The sequence below is a fragment of the Tamandua tetradactyla genome, chromosome 9 (genome assembly GCF_023851605.1).
Source record: "Tamandua tetradactyla isolate mTamTet1 chromosome 9, mTamTet1.pri, whole genome shotgun sequence".
Classification (NCBI taxonomy): Eukaryota; Metazoa; Chordata; class Mammalia; order Pilosa; family Myrmecophagidae; genus Tamandua; species Tamandua tetradactyla.
In genome coordinates, this window is record NC_135335.1 from 99774543 (window position 1) to 99802138 (window position 27596).

The 27596-nt window shown below is 35.6% G+C and overlaps 1 protein-coding gene and 1 long non-coding RNA gene across 2 annotated transcripts in view; one reads left to right on the forward strand and one right to left on the reverse strand.

The window, feature by feature from the left end:
* The window catches only part of NDUFS4 (NADH:ubiquinone oxidoreductase subunit S4), a 146282-nt gene that overhangs the window by 73647 nt on the left and 45039 nt on the right, over positions 1–27596 (forward strand). Inside the window, exon 3 of the mRNA XM_077117131.1 lies at positions 18533–18705. Coding sequence (XP_076973246.1) covers positions 18533–18705 — 173 coding nt within the window. The remainder of the gene's footprint in view (positions 1–18532; positions 18706–27596) is intronic.
* On the reverse strand, positions 17263–27012 carry LOC143647301 (uncharacterized). Its single transcript, XR_013157964.1, has 3 exons — positions 26630–27012; positions 26190–26367; positions 17263–17384 (listed from the first exon to the last, which is right to left on the reverse strand). It is a non-coding gene; the product is annotated as an uncharacterized LOC143647301 (long non-coding RNA).

Genomic DNA, 27596 nt, shown 5'->3' on the forward strand with positions numbered 1-27596 from the left:
ATAGGGGCTATATAAATAGCATAATCAAGGAAAGCCACTTTAGAAAAGTGAAATGTGAATGAAGATCCAAACGATGAAAGAACCAGCTGGGTGATTATCCGAAGTAAGAATGCTCCAGAAAAGGGAAATAGCCAATGCCTGAAAATGTGAACTAATTGGAAGTAGTCATAGGCTAGTGAGAAAGCTATGACATAATGAACAGGGAGAGAAGTTAGAGAAGTAGGCAGGCGGTGAATGAAGATTTTTACACCAGAAAGTTGGAATTTTATTTTAATTTATCAGAAGGTTTTATATAGAGGGGTGGTATGATGATTTATATTGGCGAAAAAGCTTGAGAATCACTTATCTCTTAATGGTTAATAGTCACTTCAGAACAACTTAAAGGAAGTGATTGTTGCTGTTTTTATTTACCCTTTTAACTTTTTTTACAGAGGTCATTTTTATAGTTTTCATTGTTTTCTACATAATGATACAAATGATTTAATTCTTAATAGACTATCGTTGAAAGGATATCAGTTTTTGTCTTTGTATTTTAGATCATATATAATACTACAATACAGTGATTATTCTTTTAAAGGATCTCCTAAATTTGAAATTGCTTTTTTTAAAGGTCATATTGAGACCTGAAGTAGTAAATTCAGTCTCCCTCCTCTAATTTACCATCCCAACTCTCCCCCAGAGAAAAAAGTTAGTGGAGGTTTACAAACCCAAGGGTAAAGATGATGAGAAGAAATTGACTGAGCTGCTGTCCACCAGGTTGGTGCTGACAAGCATCAAATACATTTAAGCTTCTGTACCTTGCTTCAGCTGACAGCATGGGTGGGTGCTAATGGCTGTTGTCTTCATTCTAACTTTAACTCTACTTCTCTGTCTGCCTCTCCTTTTCTCCCTTCTTTCTGCTCTTTTGCACTTTGCTTTTCTTCCCATTGCCTGTATGTTCTTTGCCTTTCTCCTTGTGACTCTCTCTTCCTCTTGTATAATTGGTCATCTTTTTATCTCTTTTTGGCTGCTCTTGTGCCCACCACCTTGTTTCCCTCTTCATCAAGTGGCTATTTCTGTCTCTTCCTCTGTTCCCTTCTTCCCTCTCTCAAAAACCTAAACAGTTTTGATTGTCTGGGTTTCCTAGGCTATGATCATTTTTTTCCCCATTCTCTTCTCTCTTCTTTCCTTGTAGTTCTTCCTCTCTTGTTTCTTCTACACTTCTGTTCCTTTTGTCCATTCTCTTTCTTTACCTCTTATTTCCTCTCGCTCTACAAAAATGACAAGGTAGCTGCATCAGATCTAGAGGGAAAAGACACTGATTTCTGAACTCTATAAGAGCTGTTTTTCTTTCATTGACTTATTTTCTCTGGAAATGCAAAGGACTTTTAAAAACATTTACTAAATGGAAAAAGAAATGCTGTCAGTTGTACATTTTTCACCCTAGTGTGAAACATGGGATAGAAGAAAGGCATGAACTTACAGATACAGTTTTAGATCTTTAATTTCTTCTTTTCACTATTTGACCTTAAGCATCCTTATCTTATAAAGGGAAAATAACACCTTTTTAGGGTTGTTTTGAGAGTTAAGAATATTTGTGTTAAATAATAGAACACCATGCCTCATTTATGTTCATCATTCAAAACATTTATTTTTTCCCCTTTGTTTTCTGTTTGGAGTTGTTCTGGAGAGAGAAGCAACCTGGAATTGTCATTGTTATCTTTAAGCAAATCTTTAATTGCAGTTACACTTCTGAGCCACATTTGCTGTTCAGGTCTTGAGTTCCAGGGCATTTTCAAGAAAAATGTTAGCCTCAAGTACAATGGTCTACATTAGTTATATTTGTTCATTTCTGTATGTAAGTATAGTTGGCATTTATTGTTTTTTATCATGTAATTTGCCTTTTCTAATGGCCTATAGCACTTTCCTAAACCACTATGAAGTTACATAGCTCCTGACAGTCAATTGTGTAATTCTTTACTAGGGAGATGTGTTACTGTATAGTTTTCATTCAAGGAAGACTTTTTTTAGTCATTTATAACGTATTTTTAATGATGGGAATTGTAAACTGTATTAATCCAAAAAAGTTTCTGTAGGCTTTATTCTTATTAATAAACATTACATTTGGTCAGTAAACTCTGTGTGATTAAAAATTTCTTTATTGATTTTAATATATGCACATTGTAGGAACATTAATTTTTAAATGATAAAATGTAAAGAAAATTAAATTCACCTCTAATCCTGCAATTTTGGTATATTTACTTTTTTATATGCATATTTAAACCAACATCCAACATATTCATATATAATATAAATCATGTGTTACTTGCATTATATTATAATACCTTTCTGTCTTTAAATTTTTCAAAAGCATAATTGTAAATAGATATTGTTTCAGCTATATCATAAAGCATTTATCCAACCATCTATTGTTTTACTTCAGGTTATTTCCAGTTTTTAAATTGTACATAATGTTAGAATGAACGTCTTTATCCTTAAGTCTGAATTTTTTATCACAGCTCTATTTTCTTAGGATCTGTTCTTTGAAGTGGGATTACTAAATCTAAAGGTTTTGTATTTACATATTAAATATTTTTGCTGCCTAAAGATAATTGATTCAGAATATTTCTAGAGAGGTATTTGCCAATTGGTAATTTACTCTATGTAATTTTAGAGATATGGCTCTTCATAGCCTGGTGCTGTATCTCTAATATACATGGCCCAGTTCGATAGATACCTTCCAGGCTTTGACTTGCGGGGTGTAGCAAATTCTTCAGAATAGGTAGCTGCCATATGTATAGGCATTAGAAAACAGTAAAAGCACATAATTCTTACATGCCATAGTGTGGAATTAGAAGGTCCTCAAAGCTTAGCACATTCTGAGCAACAACATTATGTATTTAGCTATCACTGTACTATGAATTGTGGATACGCTAGTTGATGCCAATTGCCATAAATGTATATAAAATATTAGGCAAATGCACAGTGATTAGTGCCGTATCTGTTAACTCTTGCTACTGGCACTATACTTGCACTCTATTACTCTATTATTAGTTCTACAACCATCATTTTTTATACTGCCTTTCAACAGTTTGTAGCAGAAGAATGTGTCTGATGAGGTAATGACATTCTCTCCCTGTTCTTACATGTCAGTCTGTGTTCTCTTTTTTGTATAAAACCTTTCCAGAGCAATTCAAGGTGATCGTCATTCTCTTCAGTATTACCTACAATACTTATCTTTGCTTTTCAATAATTACTTTGTTATTGATTTCTTATTTAATTTCATTGTATTCAACAACATTCTCTGCATGATTTCAATCTTTTGAAATTTCTTGAGACTTTTTTTAATGGCCTAGGATATAGTCTGTCTTAATTAATATTCTGTGTGTATTTGTAAAGAACTGTTTTCTGTAGTTGGTTTTGGTGTTCTATAAATGTCTCCCTCCTGGGAATGGCGAGAAAGGGGGAAAAGTCAACTTCCCCAAGTGGAGAATTCTTGATATTCTCACAAGCAGTGGGGACAACCAAAGCAATAGGCTGAGCCCTCAATCTTGGGGTTTGTTCATCCTGAAACTTAACCCCGTAAAGGATAGGCTAAGCCTACTTAAAATTAGGCCTAAGAGTCACCCCTGGAGAAACTGTTTTGTTGCTCAGATGTGGCCTCTCTCAGCCAACATGACAAGCAAACTCACTGCCCTCCCCCTCTCTACTGCCAGGGGTGTAGACCTTCCTGGCAATGTGGGACAGAAATCCTAGAATGAGCTGGGACCCAGCATCAAGGAATTGAGAAAACCTTCTCGACCAAAAGGGGAAAGAGCAAAATGAGACAAAATAAAGTGTCAATGACTGAGAGATTCCAAACAGAGTTGAGAGGTTATCCTGGAGGTTATTCTTACATATTATATAGATAACCTTTTTAGTTAAGGTATAATGGAGAGGCTGGAGAGAACTGCCTGAAAATGTAGAGCTGTGTTCCAGGAGCCATGTTTCTTAAAGATGGTGATTGTATGTATAACGATACAGCTTTCACAATGTGACTGTGTGATTGTGAAAACCTTCTGTCTGATGCTCCTTTTATCTACCTTGTCAACAGATGAGTAAAACATATGGATTAAAAATAAATAATAGGGGAAACAAATGTTAAAATAAATTTATTAGAGTGAAATGCTAGTGATCAATGAAAAGAAGGGATAAGGGGTATGGTATGTATGAATTTTTTTGTTTTCTTTTTGTTTCTTTTTCTGAATTGATGCAAATATTCTAAGAAATGATCATGATGATGAATATACAACTATGTGATGATACTGTGAGTTATTGATTATATATCAAGAATGGAATGATCATATGGTAAGAATGTTTGTATATGTATGTTGTTATATTTAATAAATTAAAAAAAAAATGCCACCTTCTTTATCCTGTCATGTATATATTTGGATCTTGCTTTTTTTTAAAGACCTAATTGACAATCCCTGCCTTTTGATTAGACTGTTTAGAACATCTGTATGTGATGTATTTATTGATATGGCTGAGTATAGGTCTACTATCGCTATTTGTTTTCTATTTGTTCCATCCCATTTATTTTCTTTTCCTGTCTTCATTTTGGATTGAATATATTTTTAGGATATAAAATTAGCTTTTCTGTTCATGTTGTGCTTATACCTTTTTCTCTTATTTTCTTGGCAGTTGCTTTAGGGATTACAGTATGCATCCTTAACTTTTCACTGTCTACCATGAACTAATATCACTTTACATGTAACCTAAGAACCTTACCACAATACTTCCATTTATCATTCCGGTCCTAATGCTGCCATATATTTTACTTTCACATGTTATAATCCCCATAGTGAATTATTATTTTTGCTTTGTCTATCAGTTATCTTGTAAATAATTAAGAAACAAGAAGAAATATTTTTAATGTTTATCCACAAATTTATCATTTTGGAAGTTATTTATTCCTTCATATAGAAACAAATTTCCACCTGGTGTCCCTTTCCTTCAGCCTGAAGAACTTCCTCTTATATTTTCTGTTGGGTGCGTCTGTTGTCTATTAATGACAAAAAATATCTCAGCTTTTATTTATCTGGAAACACCTTCGTTTTGACTCCATTTTGAAAAACCTTTCATTAGATAAAGAATTCTAAGTTGAAGATTTTTATTTAGTACTTTAAAGATGTCATTCCATTTTATTTATGATTGTTTCCCTGTATATAATGTGTCTCTTTTGCCTCAAACTACTTTTAAGCTTTCATTTTTGTTGTTCTCTATAACATGTCTTTTTTCCATCAGAGTGCTTTTGCGATTTTTCTTTTTTTATCTTTATACTTTAGAGATTTCATTATACTGTGCTTCTATGGTGGCTTTCTTTGTGTTTATCTCAGTTGTTGTTCATTAGGTTTCTTGGATTTTTTTGTTGTTGATAATTTCATCAAATTTGTGGTTATTTCTTCAAAAAATTTTTCTCCTATAATCTCTCTTCTCCTTCTGAGAACTAATTAACACTTATGCTACTTATTATTGCCCAACAGGACACTGGGCTTAGTTTAATTTTTCACATTCTTTTTTCCCCATGTGCTTGGTTAGTTCTGTTTGGTTAGTTTCTGTTGCTCTGTCTTCAAGTTCCGTGGTCTTTTCTTCTGCAGTATACGATTTTCTGTTAATCCTGTACATTTATTTTTTAATTTTAGTTGATATATTTTTTAGATATAGAATTTTTCTTTTTTTGTAGTTTTCATTGCTGTATTGAAATCCCCCATTTCAATACTCATTGTCCATCATTTTCTTTGGATCTTTGATCATATGTGTAATAGCATATTTAAAATCTTTGTCTGCTATTTCCAGCATGTATATTATCTCTGTGTCTCTTTCTATTGACTGCTTTATTATTGTTATAGTTATTTTAGGTCAGATTTTTGTTTGTTTGTTTTTGTTTTTGTTTTTACATGGGCAGGCACCAGGAATCAAACCCGGGTCTCTGGTATGGCAGAAATCTGCCTGCTGAGCCACAATGGCTCACTCTGTAGGTCAAATTTTTCTATTTATTTACATCTCTAGTAATTTTTGAGTGTTTAATGGACATGGTGATTGCTGTATTGTTAGGTGTCAAGATTTTTTTGTCTTGATCTTTTAAGGATTGATTTTAAGCATTTAAGCATTGTTTAGGTGGTCTTCTCATTGTTCTACCATTTGGCCATTCTCTTGTCTCAGTGGAATGTCTCAGGGTGTTCAGCAAAGTCTCTCTACTCTGGCTGGTTAGAACTTTCCATTAGCTGTGCTCCTTCACCTAGTCTCCTTTACACTAAGGTTATGATGATTTCTGAAGCTCATTTTCTGCTTAATGCCCTGTTCTTAAAAACTCTGCATCAAACATGTCCATCACCTCAGCAACCTGAACTCCAGTTCCCACCTCCTTTGCTTGGAAAGACTGCTTAGTTTCTACCTCTCTGCACTATGGTCTGGAATGTGCTTCTAGGTATAAATCCTAGACAAATTTAAGATTAAATCAAGAGTTTTCTTCCTTTCAGGGATCATACAGTGCTATGCTGTCTATTCTCTGGTTGGCCAATATATAAAAATAGCTGTTTTAAATAATTTCCCCCAGTTTATAGTTATATATGACAGGAGTGGTACTCTGGTACATATTACTCCATAACGGATGGCAATAGAGGTCTGTATGCTGAAGTGTAACTTTTTTTTTTTTTTTTTTTTTTTTTGCAATACTGGCTTTGTTAACAACATCTTTGTTCTAGTTTGCTAGATGCCAGAATGCAATATATCAGAAACAGAATGGCTTTTAAAAGGGGGAATTTAATAAGTTGGTAGTTTACCGTTCTAAGGCTGAGAAAATATCCCAATTAAAGCAAGTCTATAGAAATGTCCAATCTAAGGCATCCAGGGAAAGATACCTTGGTTCAAGAACACCCATGAAGTTCAGGGTTTCTTTCTCAAGTGGAAGGGCACATGGCGAACACAGTCAGAGTTTCTCTCTCATCTGGAAAGGCACATGGTGAACACCATCAGGGTTCCTCTGTCATCTGGAAGGGCACATGGTGAGCACAGCATCATCTGCTAGCTTCTTCTCCTGGCTTCCTGTTTCATGAGGCTCCCTGGGAGGCATGTTCCTTCTTCATCTCCAAAGGTTCCTGGCTGGTGGACTCAGCTTCTCATGCCTATGTCATTCTGCTCTGTTCTCTCTGAATCTGTCTTATTCTCCAAAATGTTTCATTTTTTAAAGGACTTCAGAAACTAATCAAGACCCATCCAAATGGGTGGAGACACGCCTCCAGCTAACCCAGCTTAACAACCACTCTTGATTAAATCACATCTCCAGGGAGATGATCTAATTACAGTTTCAAACATACATTACTGAATAGGGATTAGAAGAAACAGCTGCCTTTACAAAATGGGATTAGGATTAAAATATGGCTTTTCTAGGGTACATACATCATTTCATACAAGCACAATCTTATTTTTTTTAACCAATCTTTAGCAATTGCTCAGTTATTAATGTTCTGAATTCTCTCTGTATAATATAGAAACATCCTCAACACAGAGCATAAAATAGCTTAATTTAGGCTCCTTTTCACTCTGTTGTCAGACTTCAGCTCTCAGTAGTTGAGTCATATGTTTACCAAGAATCAGTTACGCTTCTTTCCACACCTTTTTCTGCCAGTTGTACTAATGATAATTACATAAATTAATGAAAACTTATGATCTGTTTCTTTGTGAGGACAAAAAAGAAAAGAGTCATTTCTGTGACAGCTGTATTGAGTGCTTTGAAATGTCTTTAAAGATGAATTTTTAACAGACAACTACAGTCAAATTTAGGTGGAGGAAAGAATTGTAAGATTGTGATGTGAAAGGGAATCATAATAGTCCAGACAGATTTTTCATTCAGATTGTCTCAGAAACATTCTTACATGCTCACATCACATTAAAGAAACCAAAACTATAAATTGTAAATGAAGGATTTTTGAGGTAGTTTATGAAAGAAATAAAACCTGAAGTTCTAAGTGTAGGGCTTATACTTAAAAATCATTGACCTTATGTCAGGAGATTGTTAAAAGAATGTTCATGTATAATTTTTTTTTTTTGGCACAGACAGGCTCCGGGAATCGAACCCGGGTCTCCAGCATTCATGTATACTTTTTTGAGTCACAACACAGTTTAAGGGATGTGGGTGTATGTATTTATTTGTGATCTGTTTTCACTAGTATTTTCAGTTAACTCACCAATTGCCAGTTTCTGACATAATGGAAAGGAGGACTTTTGTTGCATACTTTAACTTTTATTTCTGTGCCAAATTAATAGGAATTGTCTTAAACTTTGTTATGTATCTCCTTACATTCTAGTTTGATTTTCACATCATTGCCTCATGAATATGTCTTTATTAAACCAATAAAATTCAGCTTTTGATCTGTTAAATTATTTTCTAAGACTACCACTTTCCTCTTCAGATTTAATTAATTTCATTTAGTGCTTATATCATCTCCCGATTGTAGGAAGTTTACTTATCTTCTGTGCCTTTGCCCTGTTTATTCAAGGATTATTTTATGCTTAGTTCTCTGTTGCTGTGGCTTTTGTTCTCATAGCTCTTAATGTATGCTGTGTATATGCCAAGGCTTTTAATTTATTGCCAGAAAATGAGGAGGACTATTTGATTAAGTAATAGCAGATTGGATCTTTTCAAAATGTTAATACCCTATATAAGTTCCAAGTGCCACATGGTCAAACTTTTTTTTCCCATTTCATTTCAGCACATGAAAAAGGTAGTAGAGCTACACTACTTAATGATTTAAAAATCCAGAACATCTGGAGCATTGGGCTAAAGAATAAAAAGCAAACAAATAAGCCATTTTTAGCTATTAAAAAGTTGATCACTGTTAATGTCATATCTTTGTTTCTGTAAGTTTTAAACATTTGTCTAATAACTTTCAAAATGCTTCATTTAAGCATACTAGTTTTCATTGAGGCAGTGCTGATCCATTTATTTGTTAAGCATAATTTTTTTTTCTCCCTCAACTTTTTTTTTCTGTGAAAAATAACATATACATAAATTTAAAAGCGTACCACAGCAATTCGTTGTCTAACAGATTTCAGAGTTTGACATGGGCTATAATTCCAGAATTTTATATTTTTCCTTCTAGCTGCTCCAGGACACTGGAGACTAAAATAAATATCAATATAATGATTCAACAGTCATAGTCATTTGTTACATCATATCTTCTCTGTTATAACTCCACCTTCTCTTTTGGTCTTTTTCCCTATCTTCAGGGGTATTTATGGGCAAATTCATATTCATGTTGGAAAGGGCTGTTGATAATACAGGATGGGGGATGGAACTAATAGATGTTCTGGAGGGGCTGACCCCTCTGGGTTTCAGGATTTATCTGGCCTAGGAACCCATCTGGGGGTTGTAGGTTTCTGGAAAGTCATCATAGTGCATGGAACCTTTGTAGAATCTCAAATAAAGCCCTAGGTGTTCTTTAGGGTTGGCAGAATGGTTTTGGTTGGGGCTGGCAAACCATGGTAAATAGCAAAGTCTAGCTGAAACTTGTGTGAGAGTAGTCTCCAGCGTACCTCTCGACTCTATTTGAACTGTCTTAGCCACTGATACCTTATTTGTTAAATAATTTTCCTCCTTTTAGTCAGGAAGGCATTATCAATCCCTCTGTGCCAGGGCTAAGCATGATATTTTTCAACAACTTCACTTTCAGTTATTTCAAGTTAATAGAAAAGAAAAATTGTTTCAAGTACTTTCTTTTTAAAAGGAAATAAATTTTCCTGCTTTTTAGGGGAAAAAAACCTTTATTTCTGTATCATGTTTTTTTAATTGTGGAATTTCTTTATAGAGTAGTTCCTTAGTTGACTTGGTTTGCCTTTGCCATGTCAAATCATGTACTACAAAATATAACCTCTATCCAGTAAAATCTGAAAATTTTTACAATCCCTTATACATTCCAAAAATGTTATACATTCCATAGGTATTATGTTCCATAGGTATGTTTTGAACAGTTAGCTGTTTTTAAGTGTTTCCTTTGCATCCTACTTCTTCTGGTAGCCATTCTTATAAAGTAAAATTATATGGTTTAGGGAGAAGATGGCGGCTTAGTAAGACGCGCGGGTCTTAGTTCCTCCTCCAGAAAAGCAACTAAAGAAACAGAAACAATACGAAACAGCTCCCGGAGTCACGACAGAGACCAAAAAGACAGCGTACCCATTCTGGAACAGCTGAACAGGCAGGGAGAATCCGCTGCGGTGAGATACCCGAGGGGCACGTGTTTTCCCGGCCGGGGCGGCTGGCGACTGGGGTCCCCTCCACGCACGTGGCTCCCCGGTCTGACTGGGAACGTTGGATAGCGGGGCCCTCCCATCACGCTTGGCGTTTCGGGCCAGCTGGGCAATTAGGAACGGCGGCCAGCGAACCCCGCCTCCAGGCGCGGTTTCCCGGGCCGACTGCCGTGCAGACAGACGAGCGCCACGAGCGCCACCTACTGGGCAGGAAAAGAAAAACAGAGCCCAGAGATTTCACAGAAAAACCTTTCAACCAGCTGGGTCCCACACCCAGGGAAATCTGATCAAATGCCCAGACACCAGCAGAAAATAATGGATGACGCTCGGAAAATTGAAGATATGGCCCAGTCAAAGGAACAAACCAATAGTTCAAATGAGATACAGGAGCTGAGACAACTAATGCTGAATATACGAACAGAAATGGAAAAACTCTTCAAAAACCAAATCAATAAATTGAGGGAGGACATGAAGAAGACATGGGCTGAACAAAAAGAAGAAATAGAAAATCTGAAAAAACAAATCACAGAACTTATGGGAGTGAAGGACAAAGAAGAAAAACTGGAAAAAACAATGGATATCTACAATGGTAGATCTAAAGAGACAGAAGCTACAATTAGTGAACTGGAGGATGGAACATCTGAATTCCAAAAAGAAACAGAAACTATCGGGAAAAGAATGGAAAAACTTGAGCAGGGGATCAGGGAACTGAATGACAATATGAAGCGCACAAATATACGTGTTGTGGGTGTCCCAGAAGGAGAAGAGAAGGGAAAAGGAGGAGAAAAACTAATGGAAGAAATTATCACTGAAAATTTCCCAACTCTTATGAAAGACCTAAATTTGCAGATCCAAGAAGTGCAGCGCACCCCAAAGAGAATAGACCCAAATAGGCGTTCTCCAAGACACTTACTAGTTAGAATGTCAGAGGTCAAAGAGAAAGAGAGGATCTTGAAAGCAGCAAGAGAAAAACAATCTGTCACATACAAGGGAAACCCAATAAGACTATGTGTAGATTTCTCAGCAGAAACCATGGAAGCTAGAAGACAGTGGGATGATATATTTAAATTACTAAAAGAGAAAAACTGCCAACCAAGACTCCTATATCCAGCAAAATTGCCCTTCAAAAATGAAGGAGAAATTAAAACATTTATAGACAAAAAGTCACTGAGAGAATTTGTGACCAAGAGACCAGCTCTGCAAGAAATACTAAAGGGAGCACTAGAGTCAGATACGAAAAGACAGAAGAGAGAGGTATGGAGTAAAGTGTAGAAAGAAGGAAAATCAGATATGATATATATAATACAAAAGCCAAAATGGTAGAGGAAAATATTATCCAAACAGTAATAACACTAAAAGGTAATGGACTGAATTTCCCAATCAAAAGACATAGAATGGCAGAATGGATTACGACCCAGCAATACCACTGCTAGGTATCTACTCAAGGGACTTAAGGGCAAAGACACGGACATTTGCACACCAGTGTTTATAGCAGCATTATCTACAATTGCAAAGAGATGGAAACAGCCAAAATGTTCATCAACAGACGAGTGGCTAAACAAACTGTGGCGTATACCTACGATGGAATATTATGCAGCTTTAAGACAGACTAAACTTATGAAGCATGTAATAACATGGATGGACCTAGAGAACATTATGCTGAGTGAGTCTAGCCCAAAACTAAAGGACAAATACTGTAAGGTCCCACTGATGTGAACCGACATTCGAGAATCAGCTTGGAATATATCATTGGTAACAGAGACCAGCAGGAGTTAGAAACAGGGTAAGATAATGGGTAATTGGAGCTGAAGGGATACAGACTGTGCAACAGGACTAGATACAAAAACTCAAAAATGGACAGCACAATAATACCTAAGTGTAATGTAACTATGTTGGAACACTGAATGAAGCTGCACCTGAAATATGGTTTTTTGTTTGTTTGTGTGTTTGTATCTTTTGTTTTTGTTTTTTTTCTTTTTCCTTTATATATATATATATATATTATTAGTACTATTATTTTAATTCTCTTCTCTATATTAACATTCTATATCTTTTTCTGCTGTTTTGCTAGTTCTTTTCCTAAATCGATGCAAATGTACTAAGAAATGATGATCATACATCTATGTGATGATACTAAGAATTACTGAGTGCATTTGTAGAATGGAATGATTTCTAAATGTTGTGTTAATTTCTTTTCTTTTTTTTGATTAATAAAAAAATTAAAAAAAAATTATATGGTTTAGGCAATTTTGAGGAAATTCAGTTGTAATTTTTAAAGTGTTACTACATGTCAAAAACCAAACACCTTCTGTCTCCTTTATAGTTCTGTATAAAGAACACACACTAAATAAATTCAAGACAATTAATATATACCTGTTTGCCTGTGCCTTAGAGAATAAAGGGAAATTGGCATACCTAGATATGCTTGGTGGCAATATAGTATTCTATCACTCTTTTGGAAAGTTATCTGATAACATTTTATGGACCTTGAAAATTCACATAACTCTGAATCAGTTAATTTTACTCTTAGAGATTAACCTTAAAAGGATTAGGTTTCTGAGAATTTCAGTGTAGCAATCCATATTTCAACAGTAATAACAAAACTTTGATTTTTCAATAATAAGGAATTGTCTAAGAAACTGTAGCATATGGGCTTAATAGATTATTAATGGAGCCATTAATATGAGAAATATGAACACTGGGTAACCACATGGGAAAAAAATTAGTGAAGTGATGTTACTTGAAAAAATCAATGTAGTTTACTACTATTATAACCGTGTAAAATGAATATGTATATGGGTAGTTGTTGATAGGAAATGCAGATTAGAAAATAGCTAGGATGATAAATGTGTATGTTTTTAAAATTTCGCATTAATGTTATGTTTTAATCATTTTTTTAAAGTCATAATTTTCCTAAATCATCTGCCTTCCCCCTTGGCCAGGTATTTTCTAATACCTTTCCACTCTCAAAACCAAATTGATCTCTTATTTGACCCCCATGGCATTTTTTCATATTTTACTTCATAACTACTAGAAGCAACAATTACTATTTATTCAATACTCACTGTATGCTTATTTAATCTTTTCAAACAGTGCCATGAGGTAGGTTTTGGTGTATATTTTTCTAAAGAGAAAGAAACTAACATATAGAAAATTTGAGCAGCTTGTCAGAAGTCTTATACATAGCAAATGGGGACGTTTTAGGTTTTTCTGAATTAAAATGCCATTCTCTTGATTATTATTGTATTTCACCATCTCTCTTCCCCCAACACTATCTCTCCACCGCCAGGAATTATAGGCTTATTAAATTTAGGTATGAAGTCTTATCTTTATATCCCCTGCCACTCCCAGCATAGTTAATTTGGTATAGTAGGATCTTTCTATTTGAATTGAGATCAGTAAGGCACTTTTCCAAACTACAGTAAATTATAATTTATTCCTTTAATTTCATGGATGTCAGGCCCTGTGTAGTTACATATTTAATGCAATAAATTTACTTAACATATAATGTATTTCATTTTTTTGTAACATCTACAAGAAATGGAATATTCATTCTTTATTTTTAAAAAAAAGCTAGACAACTTGGTGCTTTAACAATGCAAATTTATTATTTTGAAGTTCTATAAGTCAGAATTCAGCCATGGGCCTCAATGGGCTAAAATGAAGATATCTGCAGGGCTGTGTTCTGGAAGCTCTACAGGAGAATCCAGTGCTTTGCCTTGTTTCTTGGATGGTGTCACCTACTTTCCTTTTCAAGGAAAGCTACATTGCATCTCTCTGACCCTTCCTCCATTATCAGATCTCTCATTTGACTGTAGCTGGGAAAGGGTCTTCACTTTTCAGGGGACATATGATTAGAATGGGCCCACCTGAATAACCTAGGATAATCTCCCCATCTCAAGAATCTTAACTTTTTAGTCACATCTATAAAATTCCTTTACATGTAAGTAATATTCACAGGCTACAGGGTATTATAGTGTGGCCATCTTGGGGAGTGGGGGTGATGGTGGTGTTACTCTACATTTCAAAACCATTTTAACAACAATGTAGGATGGCAGGATCGTTCTTTATGTTATTTAGGGTACTGCCATTCTGTTGACTTTAAAGATCATGCTTCAATTCTTAAATCATTCACAGATAAATAAATATAAATGCTCATGCTCATGGGATAACCTTACAATTTCTTTGATTAGGAGATATGAATATATCACAAATGGGAAATATAGTTACATTTTTAAAGTGCTTTACTTTAATTTAAGTGCGCTAATATCAATAATCATATTTCACTTTTTCCTTACTATTTTATGAAATAAAATATTTAAAATGCCAAAAAGAGGCTATATATTTCTGTTCTTCAGACTTGAAGTGATCTATTGACTCTAATTGATAAAACCTTTTCTTTGTAGAGTAGTTTAATTCCTAACTAATATTTCTCAACAAAGATGAAGATTTTTCTCAATCTTGACACTAACTGCCCATTACTTGTCCACTGCTTCCTTTTTTTAAAAAGTTGAGTAGTAATTTTCATGACAACCGAGATGACATTTGTAATGTTGAGCATTTTGTCATATCTGATAGCTACTAAATGTTGAAAAATATGTTGAATAAATGAGAAATAGTTTTTTTGTTGCCTAAGCTAAGCACTTTGCAAAGTCTAAAAATTTGCCCAAAATTGAGGGTTGGTATTCTAACTCATTTTTGACTCAGTCCTTTACTTCTAGCCATTGCTCTTCCCAATCCTGCTGAGAAGGATCTAGGCTGGAAATAAGGAAAGTAGTTTGAGAAGGAAAAATATGACTATATATATAGTTTTTTTACTCTTCATATTATCAGCAGCATCATTTTACATGATGCATTCAGATTTTATCAACAACGTTCCCTTTAAATTTAACTTTTGATTCTACCTTATATCTTTGCCTCATATGCAAAACATAGTGGATGTCATATTTCAACACCTGTTTCATTATTTGGTCAGACTCCCACATAAATTTTACTTGAATAACAACAACAAAATAGGTTCTACTAGCACACCTCTGATTTATTTTTACAGTTTTGATTATATCTGAATTGCTGTAGTCACTAACTTCTTAGAACTGCTTTAAGTTCTTTTGTGGAAAGTAAATAGACATGATTAGGCTGCCAAATTTTTATGTTTTTTCAACTGTAAAATTTATGCTGCAAAATTAATTTTAAAATGTTCTTAATTATTTGAGACCATTCAGTGAGTTTCTCATTCAAAGTATCTGTAACGTTCTTGAAAGGAAGTTTTCATTACACATCCTAAGATTGTTTTTGCTTTTATCATTTTTCATGTTTAAATGTAATCATCAAATTTAGATTAGTTTGTAACTCTGAAATAAATTAAAACACATAAATTGGCAAGTAACAATTCACAAGAGAACAGGTTTCTATAATCACTATTTGCACTTAATGTTCCAGTAAGTGCTCTATTAAAACTTTCAACATTGATCCATGGTGCCATTCAATTTAGTGAACTTACTACCAAAAGCCTAATAAAAGTTTTTAATTTTCTGGGTATACTTAGAGATCTATCAAAGATTCATCCAAAGTGGCAAAAACACTTTTCATTTATTTCTCTTTAAGGCAAGTGTAAACTGTTAAGGTTAAGTGGGTGGGGCAACCGGAAGTAATTACTAAGGCCAGTGGCATTTTTGTGGTTTAATAAAGGCAGAAACTAATTATTCAGTTTTTATTTAAGTGAAATGGTGCCAAAAAAGGAGGTTCCTGCAGAGCAGCTGCACTCCTTCAGTGTTACCCTAATTTACCAAAGACACAACTGTCACAAACAAAACTTTTAAACTTGATATATAGCCACAAAAGTAAGGAGGCTTTTGTTTGGAGTGCATGCAGAAGAACTCCTTTATACAAATCAACCGGCAGATGACGGACAATGATGAAAATTTGATTCTTTGAAGTCATAATAGTCATTGAAATGTGTGAAATTCTGGTATTGAAAAGAGAGCGGCAAGCAAGACTCTAAATCCTGGGTGGTTGCAAGAACCTTGCTGGGAGGTTTTTCTGCATTTTGACATCAACTTCCCATTGCTTGTTCCCTGCTTCCTTTGTTAAAAAAAAAAAAAAAGTGAATTCACACAATATAAATGGGTACAATTGATAACCGAATCATACAATTTTTACAATGGAAATAGAAATTTAAAAGAATAAAATTTGTTTATAATAGGGTATATAACTTAATGATGTTTAAAATTCTTTGCCCATTTAACTTGACTTATGAATTGGAAGGTTAGCTATTAGTTGCTTCAGAATTCAAAATGTTGAAGAGGTGGTGCTGAAAGAGCGGAATTTCAGATTTTTGATATGCATCTTTTCAGTAGCAAATCTTGATTTGGATGCCCTTTAAATCTGTTAATTATTAACAACTTTTAAAAATTAGTTACCAATGTTTAAAATAGCATATTGTATATAAAGTTGTGTTTCTGAAATTTTATCCTAACAAGATAATGGTGTTCCTTAATAAGAATATAGATTTCATGCTTGACGCAACTGTTAAAAAATTGCAAGCTTTATAATTCGTTCTCTTATGCGTGATTATTATGTATAGTGTAACTTGCTTTATCAACAGGTAATTCCTAACTGTTGAGTCTTAGGTAAAATGCACATCTTGAGGTTGGTTCTTCAGATGCCAACCTGAAGGCTCTTATACCTTATGTGATTTAACATTTTTGTAATCATAAGAAAATGTATGAATTATTATTTATATGTTATTTAGCACTATTTTATCAATAAAATGAGAAATATGTAAAGGCAGTATTGAAATCTTCACTGCACTTGTGTATTTTATAAATAGACACAAATCACAAGTGGTACATATTGCAATACAGAAGTAAAAATCTATGGAGAATACCATTAGTTTAATATAGTTTAACTTTTTTTTTTTTTTTTTAAACTTGAGTCATAGGTAGCTCAGTGAGAACCTAGAGGGAAAGCAAAGCATTGAAAACACAAGTACACAGTTCAACTTAGTGTCTTAAAGTTCTTTTCAGGTATTATATTGTTTTAATGGACTCTTGGAGCAGGTGCCTTAACCCATTGAAATGTTGCTTGAAGCACAGGTTCTTCTGTCACCAGCCGAAGCTCTGTGGATGAAATGATAACAAAAGGCTGCCTTAATGCATTTTAAAAGTGTGAGAAATCAGTTTGTCTAGACTAAGAGTGTGCCTACAGGGACTAGGAATTTTAGAGCTTCTGTCCCTTTAAGTGTCAAGTATGTGAGAGATGCCAAGCCATTTTTATTCTCTATCTTTGGCAACAGCTCAACTCAGCTGCAGTACCTTACGTTTCTACTGCAGGCAAAAACAAGGATTCTGTGTTAGACAACGTGTAGGCTTCAAATTTCACAAGCCCATTGTCTTGGGAACCATTTGTTCGAATGACAACTTCACATTGGGGGATGACATCAATATATAATTGCCATATTTCAAGAAGGCTAGGAAGCATTAGTAATTATAAGTTTAAAATGTAAAAAACTTAGCCACATTTTGTAGCCAGTTACTTCAAAGTTTTTCCATCCTAAAAGTCACTCTATCCTTTTCTACTTTATTGATAGTACAAATCAAGATATGCGAATGATTGTAAATTTTTAAAAACTTTATTGATTTTTAAATACTCTGTCATATGCACACCACAGTATAGAAATATAGAAAGAAAGCATGTCTGTTTCCTACAGTTTCATCTTCCTGAAGTATTTAATGTTAAGAGTTTGTGTTTGCTTTCATATAAATCTTAATTTGAAGAAAGTCAAAAAATGTATGGTTATAGTTTTTATGAATCCAATTCAGAATGGAGGGGATACTGTGGGATTTGGGCAAAATATCCTACCCCATACTTCTGTAACATTCCTATGTGCTTGTTATACCCTTCTTCAGCTACTACTAAACAAATAAGATGTCTATCAAACATATATAATATTAAATAATAATGTGGTAGATTATAAGACCCATTCCCACTGTCCTCTTACCCCTGCCCCACCTCCCAATATACCATTTCTGAATATCATATAGCACTTTATATGGTAAAAATAACAGGATTGTGAGATAAATATATTTAAAGAAATGGTTTGTAACATTTGAAAGACCCTAACTCTTTTCATAGTGTAATTCTTTGGGAAAAATTGGCTGATGCATATTTAGAATAAAAATTCTAAGCCAAGCCAGAAAGCCGAAAACCCAATTTAAAAGAAATGTGAATAGAATTGGAACGTGTTTCTTTGCTTGTTTCTCTGTAGGATATTACAACTTTAACAGGCGTTCCAGAAGAGCATATCAAAACTAGAAGAGTTAGGATCTTTGTTCCTGCTCGTAATAACATGCAGTCTGGAGTAAACAATACAAAGAAATGGAAGATGGAGTTTGATACCAGGGAGCGGTGGGAAAACCCCTTGATGGGTTGGGCATCAACGTGAGTATTTTGGTTTAATTTAAATTTTGTTTTCACCTCTTTTACTATGTAGATTTTTATTTTAAAATAACTCATTTTTAAACACTTTCATATGAAATATGCTTTATGACAGTACTTTTTAGAAACAGTTTGGTTTAGGTGTCACTATGCTCAAAGACATGTGCATACATTTATCTACATGCAAAAATACATATCTACGCACATAAATCTGGCCCAGCACAACAAATCACTGAACCAGTCTTTTCTTTTTTTGTTCTTTTAATTAATTTTTTAATTTTTTAAAAACATATGACAACAAACCGATACAAACATTCTTAAATATGATCATTCCGTTCTGCATATATAATCAGTAATTCACAATATCATCACATAGTTGCATATTCATCATCATGATCATTTTTTAGAACATTTGCATTAATTCAGAAAAAGAAATAAAAAGACAACAGAAAAAAATTCATACATACCATACCCCTTACCCCTCCCTTTCATTGTTCACTAGCATTTCAATCTGCTAAATTTATTTTAACATTTGTTCCCCTATTATTTGTTTTTATGCTATATGTTTTACTCATCTATTGATAAGGTAGATAAAAGGAGCATCAGGCACAAGGTTTTCACAATCACACAGTCACATTGTGAAAGTTATATCATTATACAGTCATCTTCAAGAAACATGGCTACTGGAACACAGCTGTACATTTTCAGGCAGTGCCCTCCAGCCTCTCCACTACATCTTGACTAACAAGGTGATATCTAGTTAATGCGTAAGAATAACCTCCAGGATAGCCTCTCGATTCCGTTTGGAATCTCTCAACCATTGATTTGTCTTATTTCGCTCTTTCCTCTTTTGGTCGAGAAGGTTTTCTCAATCCCTTGATGCTGAGTCCCAGTTCATCCTAGGATTTCTGTCCCACTTTGCCAGGAAGGTCCACACCCCTGGGAGTCATGTCCCATGTAGACAGGGGTAGGGCGATGTATTTGCTTGTTGCGTTGGCTGGAGAGAGAGGCCGCATCTGAGCAACAAAATAGGCTCTCTTGGGGGTGAGTCTTAGGCCTGATTTTAAGTAGACTTAGCCTATCCTTTACGGGGTTAAGTTTCATATGAACAAACCCCAAGATTGGGGGCTCAGCCTATTGCTTTGGTTGTCCCCACTGCTTGTGAGAATATCAAGAATTCTCCACTTGGGAAAGTTGAATTTTTCTTCCCTTTCTCACCATTCCCCCAAGGGGACTTTGCAAATAATTTTTTGCTCACTTGAACCAGTCTTTTTCAGAGTACTATTTATTGGGTAAAAATGGCTGACTTTGTGAGCACTCTTAGCTTGGTCCCCAAGCTATGTATACTTTTTACCCATTGCTGAATTAAAACAAAACATCCTTATAAAACTTTACTTTTGTTTCTGGGGGGAAAAATGAGGTGAGTTTAGAAATTAGCTACTTTGAGAAAAACTTGTAAGTTCCTAAGATCTTGTGATTAATAGGTTACTTTTTACAGAGCATTGGAATAAAGTAGTCATAATTCTTGCATCACCAATGAAGTCAGTGATCTAAATCTCCAAGTTGAATATGGCCCAAATGTTAAATAGCAGGATTGTAGTTAAATAAAAGTTGCTGCATTAGAGAAAAACATTAACTATAAATAGGCTAGAAAATTGTTGCTCTTAAAACTCTTAGAATATTTCATATGTCCAGTCTCCAGTTTTAAGATAGTTATTGGCTTAAATTATACCCCTTTTTAGAAAAATATGATATTTAACATTTCTTCTGTCAATGAGGCTGGGAGAATTTTTATTAAAAATACCCGCCATATTGCTATTTAAATAGAATTATATTTTATTAACCAAAATATATTCAGGCACAGGTTTTTAGATGTTTTGTTATCCTGGAGATTTTGTTCATATAAAAGAGGGTTTTGTAAATCATTTGCTTAAAGAGACTAAAGAAATTTATAAGGAAAAACACAATATGATTGCTCTTTTGAGACACTTGAAATTTTAACATGTTCATCAGTGCTTTTCCAGAACATTCACTAATATATCCTTTTTCAGTTTTTTTTTATTCAACATACAAACACAAAGATTCTTACTGTATGATCATTCCATTCAACATATATAATCATTAATTCACAGTATCATCAAATAGTTGTGTGTTCATCATCATGATCATTTCCTAGAAGGTTTGCATCAATTCAGAAAAAAAATAAAAAGAAAACAGAAAAAAATTCATACATACCATACCCCTTACCCCTCCCTTTCATTGATCACTAGCATTTCAATCTACTAAATTTATTTTAACATTTGTTCCCCCTATTATTTACTTATTTTTAATCCATATGTTCTACTCATCTGTCCATAAGGTAGATAAGAGAAACATTTTGAAATCCAAAAGGTTTTCACAATCACACAGTCAAATTGCGAAAGCTATATCATTATACAATCATCTTCAGGAAACATGGCTACTGGAACACAGCTCTACATTTTCAAGCAGTTCCTTCCAGCCTCTCCATTACACCTTAACTAAAAAGGTGATATGTATATTATTTGTAAGAATAACCTCCAGGATAGCCTCTCGACTCTGGAATCTCTCAGCCATTGATACTTTATTTTGTCTCATTTTGCTCTTCCCCCTTTCGGTTGAGAAGGCTTTCTCAGTTCCTTGATGCTGAGTCCCAGCTCATTCTAGGATTTCTGTCCCATGTTGCCAGGAAGGTCTACACCACTGGGAGTCATGTCCCACGTAGAGAGGGGAAGTTTGCTTTTCATGTTGGCTGAGAGAGAGAGGCCACATCTGAGCAACAGAAGAGTTTCTCTTGGAGTGACTCATAGGCCCAATTTTAAACATGCTTAGCCTGTCTTTTGCCGGGTTAAGTTTCATATGAATAAACCCCAGGATTGGAGGCTCAGCCTATTGCTCAGTTGTCCCCACTGCTTGTGAGAATATCAAGAATTCTTCACTTGAGGAAGTTGAATTTCGCCCCCTTTCATCATTCCCCCAGGGGGACTTTTCAAATACTATTTTATTCACTGTTCAAATCACTCTGGGATTTATCGTGGCATCACTCTGGAAAAACCTACAGAATCTCATGCCCTATTCAAGGTTCCATGTTCTATGGTGTTAATTAAGCTTTCCACATAAGTTATATTAGGAAATGCACTAGTCAACATAGAAAATTTTGTACCCAATAAACATTTTTTGCTTTAGTCTCACATATAAGTTAAAGTTTTAAAATATTAATTACCATCTATTTTCAGTACCCTGCAGTACTGACATTTCTTTGTTCTTCCTCATGCAAAAACATTTTTAAATTTGTACATTTAGTCACTATCACTATTCTCTAGGTATTCCTAGATTATACCATCTTAGTCTTTATTGTCTATCTTTCCTTCTGATTTCATTTGTGTCCCCAGGCCCCCTCCCTCTATCCTTCTCACATTCAGCTTCATTCAGTGTTCTAACATTATTGTATTACAGTTCGGTAGTATTGTGCTATCCATTTCTGAATTTTTACAGTCAGTCCTGTTGCACAGTCTGTATCCCTTCAGCTCCAAATACCCAATATCTACCTTATTTCTTTCTCCTGACAGTCTCTGTTACCAACTGAAGTTTTCCAAGTTCATTCACTAATGTCAGTTCATATCAGTGAGACCATACAGTATCTGTCCTTTTGCTTCTGGCTAATCTCACTCAGCATAATGACTTTAAGGTCTATCCATATTTTTGCATACTTCATAACTTTATTCTGTCTTACAGCTGCATAATATTCCATCATATGTATATATCACAGCTTGTTTATCCACTTTTCTGTCAATGGACATTTTGGCTGTCTCCATCTTCTCACTATTGTAAATAATGCTGCTATAAACATTGGTGTACAAGTGTCCATTTGTGTCCTTGCCCTCATGCCTTCTGAGTAAATACCTAGTAATGGTATTGCCAGGTCATATGGCAGTTCTGTACTTAGCTTCCTGAGGAATCGCCAAACTGCCTTCCACAGTGGTTGTACCATTTGACATTCCCTCCAACAGTAGCTAAGTGTGTCTCTTTCCCCATATCCTCTCTAGTGCTTGTTGTTTTCTGTTTTATTGATAATGGCCATTCTGGTGGGTATGAGATGATATCTCGTGGTTTTGATTTGCATTTCGCTAATAGTCAGGGAAGTTGAGCATCTTTTCATGTGCTTTTGGCCATTTGTGTTTCCTCTTCTGAGAAATGTTTGTTCATGTCTTTTATCCAATTTGTAATTGGGTTGTTTGTCTTTTTGTTGTTGAGTTGAACAACATATATTCTGGATACTAGACTTTTATCTGATATATCATTTCCAAATATTGTCCCCCTATGTGTAGGTTGTCTTTTTACTTTCTTAATGCAGTTCTTTGATGCACAAAAGTGTTTAATTTTGAGGCGTTCCCATTTCTTTCTTTCTTTCTTCAATGCTTGTGTGTTGGTCTAGGAAAACACCTCCTATTATAAGATTTATAAGATATTTCCCCACATTTTCTTGTAACAGTTTTATGGTCTTAGATCTAATGTTTAGGTCTTTGATCCATGTTGAGTTAATTTTTGTATAGGGTGTGAGATATGGATCCTCTTTCATTCTTTTACATATGGATATCCAGTTCTCTAGGCATCATTTATTGAAGAGACTGTTCTGTCCCAGGTGAGACTTGTCCCAGGTGGCTTGACTGCCTTAGCAAAGATCAATTGCCCATAGATGATAGGATCTATATCTGAACACTCCATTCGATTCTGTTAGTCTGTGTATCTATCTTTAGGCCAGTACCATGATGTTTTGACCACTGTAGCTTCGTAATACATCTTAATGTCAGGTAGTATGAGACCTCTGAGTTCATTTTTCTTTCTCAGGATACTTTTAGCTATTCAGGGCACCTTGCCCTTCCAGATAAATTTGGTTATTGGTTTTTCTATTTCTGAAGAGTAAGGTTTTGGGATGTTAATTGGTATTGCATTGAATCTGTAGATCAGTTTAGGTAGAATTGACATCCTAACTATACTTGGTCTTCCAATCCATGAATATGGTATGCCCTTCTATCTATTTAGGTCTTCTGCGATTTCTTTTAAGAATTTCTTGCAGTTTTCTTTGTATAGGTCTTTTGTCTCTTTAGTTAAATTTATTCCTAAATATTTTTTTCTTTTGGTTGCAATTGTGAGTGGAATTTTTTTCTTGATTTTCCCCTCAGATTGTTCATTACTAGTGTATAGAAACACTACAGATTTTTGAGTGTTGATCTTGTAACCTGCCACTTTGCTGTACTCATTTATTAGCTCTAATAGTTTTGCTGTGGGTTTTGGGGGGGTTTTGTCCTATGGTATCATATCATCTGCAAACAGTGAGAGTTTTACTTCTTCCTTTCCAATTTTGATGCCTTGTATTTCTTTTTCTTGTCTAATTGCTCTGGCTAGAACTTCCATCACAATGGTGAACAACAATGGTGACAGTGGACATCCTTGTCTTGTTTTTGATCTTAGGGGGAAAGTTTTCAGTTTTTCCACATTGGAGATGATGTTAGGTGTGGGTTTTTCATTTATTCCTTTTAGGAAGTTCCCTTCTATTCCTATCCTTTAAAGTGTTTCCAACAGGAAAGGATGTTGAATTTTGTCAAATGCCTTTTCTGCATCAATGAAGATGATCATATGGTTTTTCTGCTTTGATTTGTTGATATGGTGTATTACGTTAATTGATTTTCTTATGTTGAACTATTCGTGCATACCTGGGATGAATCCTACTTGGTCATGGTGTATAATTCTTTTAATGTGCTGCTGGATTCAATTTACAAGAATTTTGTTGAGGATTTTTGCATCTATATTCATTAGAGAGATTGGTTTGTAGTTTTCTTTTTTTTGTAATATCTTTGTCTGGCTTTGGTATGAGGGTGATGTTGGCTCTATAAAATGAGTTAGGTAGCTTTCCCTCCTCTTCAGTTTTTTTGAAGAGTTTGAGCAGGATTGGTACTAAGTCTTTCTGGAATGTTTGGTAGAATCACATGTGAAACCATCTGTTCCTGGACTTTTCTTTTGGGGGAGCTTCTTAACTTTTTCAGGGTTTTTGTGTCTTATATACTCTAATAATTTGTTTCTGTATAAAATACTTTAAGAATATAAATTTGAGAGGGTTTAGATAAATGTTTCACCTTTCTGTGCTTGTACAAAGGTTCATGCAATCATTTTTATAGCATTATTTATCCTACAAATAGTACAGTTTAATTTTTAAATACATAGTGATTATTTTATACCTTGTTGCTTTAAAATCAAAACTATAACCTGTTATCATTCATGAATACAGAAATGCTGTTTTTATAACATATTGGATGAAAATGAGATATAATGTACGTTGTGAATGAAGAGTTCTTTTCAAAATGTTTTTCCAAAGTAAAGACTGTTTTTGAAAGATAGACCCTGTCTGCAAGAGGTGGACATTGCTTTGAAGTTTTTTTTGTTTGTATGCTGTATGGTGGGGGTAACGTTTCATTCTTTTTCCATGTGTGTATCCCATTATTGCAGCACAGTTTGTTGAATTTTTGTTGTGTTCTTTTTCCTTTGTTTGTTTTGCTTGTTTGTTTGTTTTTGGGAAGTGCATGGGTTGGGAATCAAACCCGAGCTTAGAATTTTGAGTATTAAAAGTCAGCTGATGGGTGAGTGGGCAGGGCCCACAGAGGTGCTCCACTAGGTTTCTACTTAGGATTCCTGGCCTGACCAGGTGGGCAGGGCCTGGAGGATGCAGCTTGCCTCCCTACCCCCAGCCCAGCAGTGGCACTTGTGTCAGACCCAGGGTAGGGACCCTGGTGTGCCTGAAGTGGGCCCCCAAGTCCATCCTGTACCTACTGCCAAGTGAGCAGGTGCAACATCAGGCCAATGCCAGGGGTGCCCAGTGTGTGCAGCAAGACCAAGAAGCAACACCTCAGGAAGTGTAAGAACCCTGTGGATGTGGTTGGAGGTGCATGCAGAATGGGAAGAACCTACTTCATCTCCATGTAGCAGTTGGTCACAATGTCAAGCTATGAGGACATCCTGTGCCACAAGGATGTGTAGCCAGAGCTCATGGGCTGCTGCCGCCACAGGTACCACCTGTTGTGCCCTGTGGCCACGTACACTAATGACAACAAGGATGGCAGCCTGCAGTGCCTCCTACCTGCAGGGTCATCCATAAGAAGATAGGCACCCATCTGCCTAGGAAGATGGAATTCCACATCACCCCCAACTCACTTCCTGTTTTCACTGACACCCCAACCATCTGTATCATCTACAACATTCCTGTCTTCACCATCCATACATCCGTTACTACCAATGAGTTGGACTGGACACCATGGTGGAATGAGATACACCATAAGACCTGACCTCATGGGCCATGGCTTCCCAGACACTAGCTGTCTAGACCATGTGCTGGCCAAGCTCACAACCCAGGGTGTCTCCCACACTCCGGGCCAAGGCCTGAGGCCCAAAACTGCCCACTTTCCCTCCTACCTTACCCTGGTCTCGCACAAGCCTCCTTCCACCAGGGTGGCAGGCAAGAATGAGAGTATCCTGGTGGCCAGACTCAGAGCTGGTTAAGAGTCTGCAGAAAGATCCAGGCACATTCAGATATTTGACTGGTGGCAGTTGAAATCATGGGAGGATGTCAGGCCAGCCAGCAGCAACCCAAGGTTTCTTGCAAGAAATATATACAAAATATCAGAAACCACAGCGACCTCCCTACCAAAAAGACAGAGATCCACCCCCTCACACATAAACGCTACTTATTCCCAGACTTGGGGAGACACGAAAAGATCCAGTGATATTCCATGTGGATTCCTGTCTCTGTCTCTACAAGTCTGTACAGGCTTGTCTGTAAACAGAATTCAGGGCAAGCCTTCTGGGGCAGTTGGGGTTAAAGGGGACTTGGGAAGCTTAGTTTGTCCCCATGCCTCACCCATTCTTTAGCCATCTACCCATTTCTTCTACCCAGTGGTCGGCAACTGTGTGTCCTTGTGGTGAGGGCCTCAGGTTGAGTAGTTTCCCAAAGTGGGTGGGCCAGAAAGGAGGGACTAGAAGTATCTCATTTTGTGCTGGTGACTCTTCATCTCTCTGGGATTGTGACCTACTTCCTCTCCCCTCTGATCCCTCGGCCATATGTCTGACCCAGATAAAGGCACTGTTCTCTGTCCTTCCCACCCCATCTTCTTTACCACATCCCTCCCAACTGATAGTCAGAGGTCAGATCTCTGGCTTCTGGAGCGAGAAGAGAAGAAGTAGAGAAGTTTAGGCAAGTGTGTTTAAATAGCAGAGTATTGCTATTTAAAGAGTCGATTTCCCTTTCCTTGGGAGTGGGCAGTGAGGTAGCTAATAGTTTGGGCCAACTAGAGCCCTGTTGCTCAGGCAACTCACCAGCTCTACCTGTTGATAGGCTGTCTTGGTGGAAGTCAGCCAAGATTTAAAGAGACACCAGTAATTGCTGTTTTGAAAAAGCTCTCAGTCCCACTGTGTGTGGAGAAATAAACAGTTTTTCTCCTCCTGCTCCTCAAAAAAAAGTTCTTTATTATTTCTCTTTGTTCTGATGTTAAGAAAAAACCCACTAACATTAAGAAATACAGTAAGAAATAAATTTTTTAAAAATTTTACTTGATTAAAATAGGGACTCTGCAATATTGTTAATAATAAAATCAGGCCTATATTTTATTTTCCTGCTCTTTAACATTTTAGTGACAGAAAATATGGCATATAGTATTAGTTAATGCTTAGACATATTGAATTCTTTTTGTACAATATTTAAAGCATTTATAAGATTGTTGGAGTTTTGAGCTGAAGTTTCCTTGTTATCATCTACTTAAAGTTCATTTAACCAAGGAAAACCTGTGGCCCGAAGAAAATAATGACTGGACCATAGTTTGGGCTCTTAA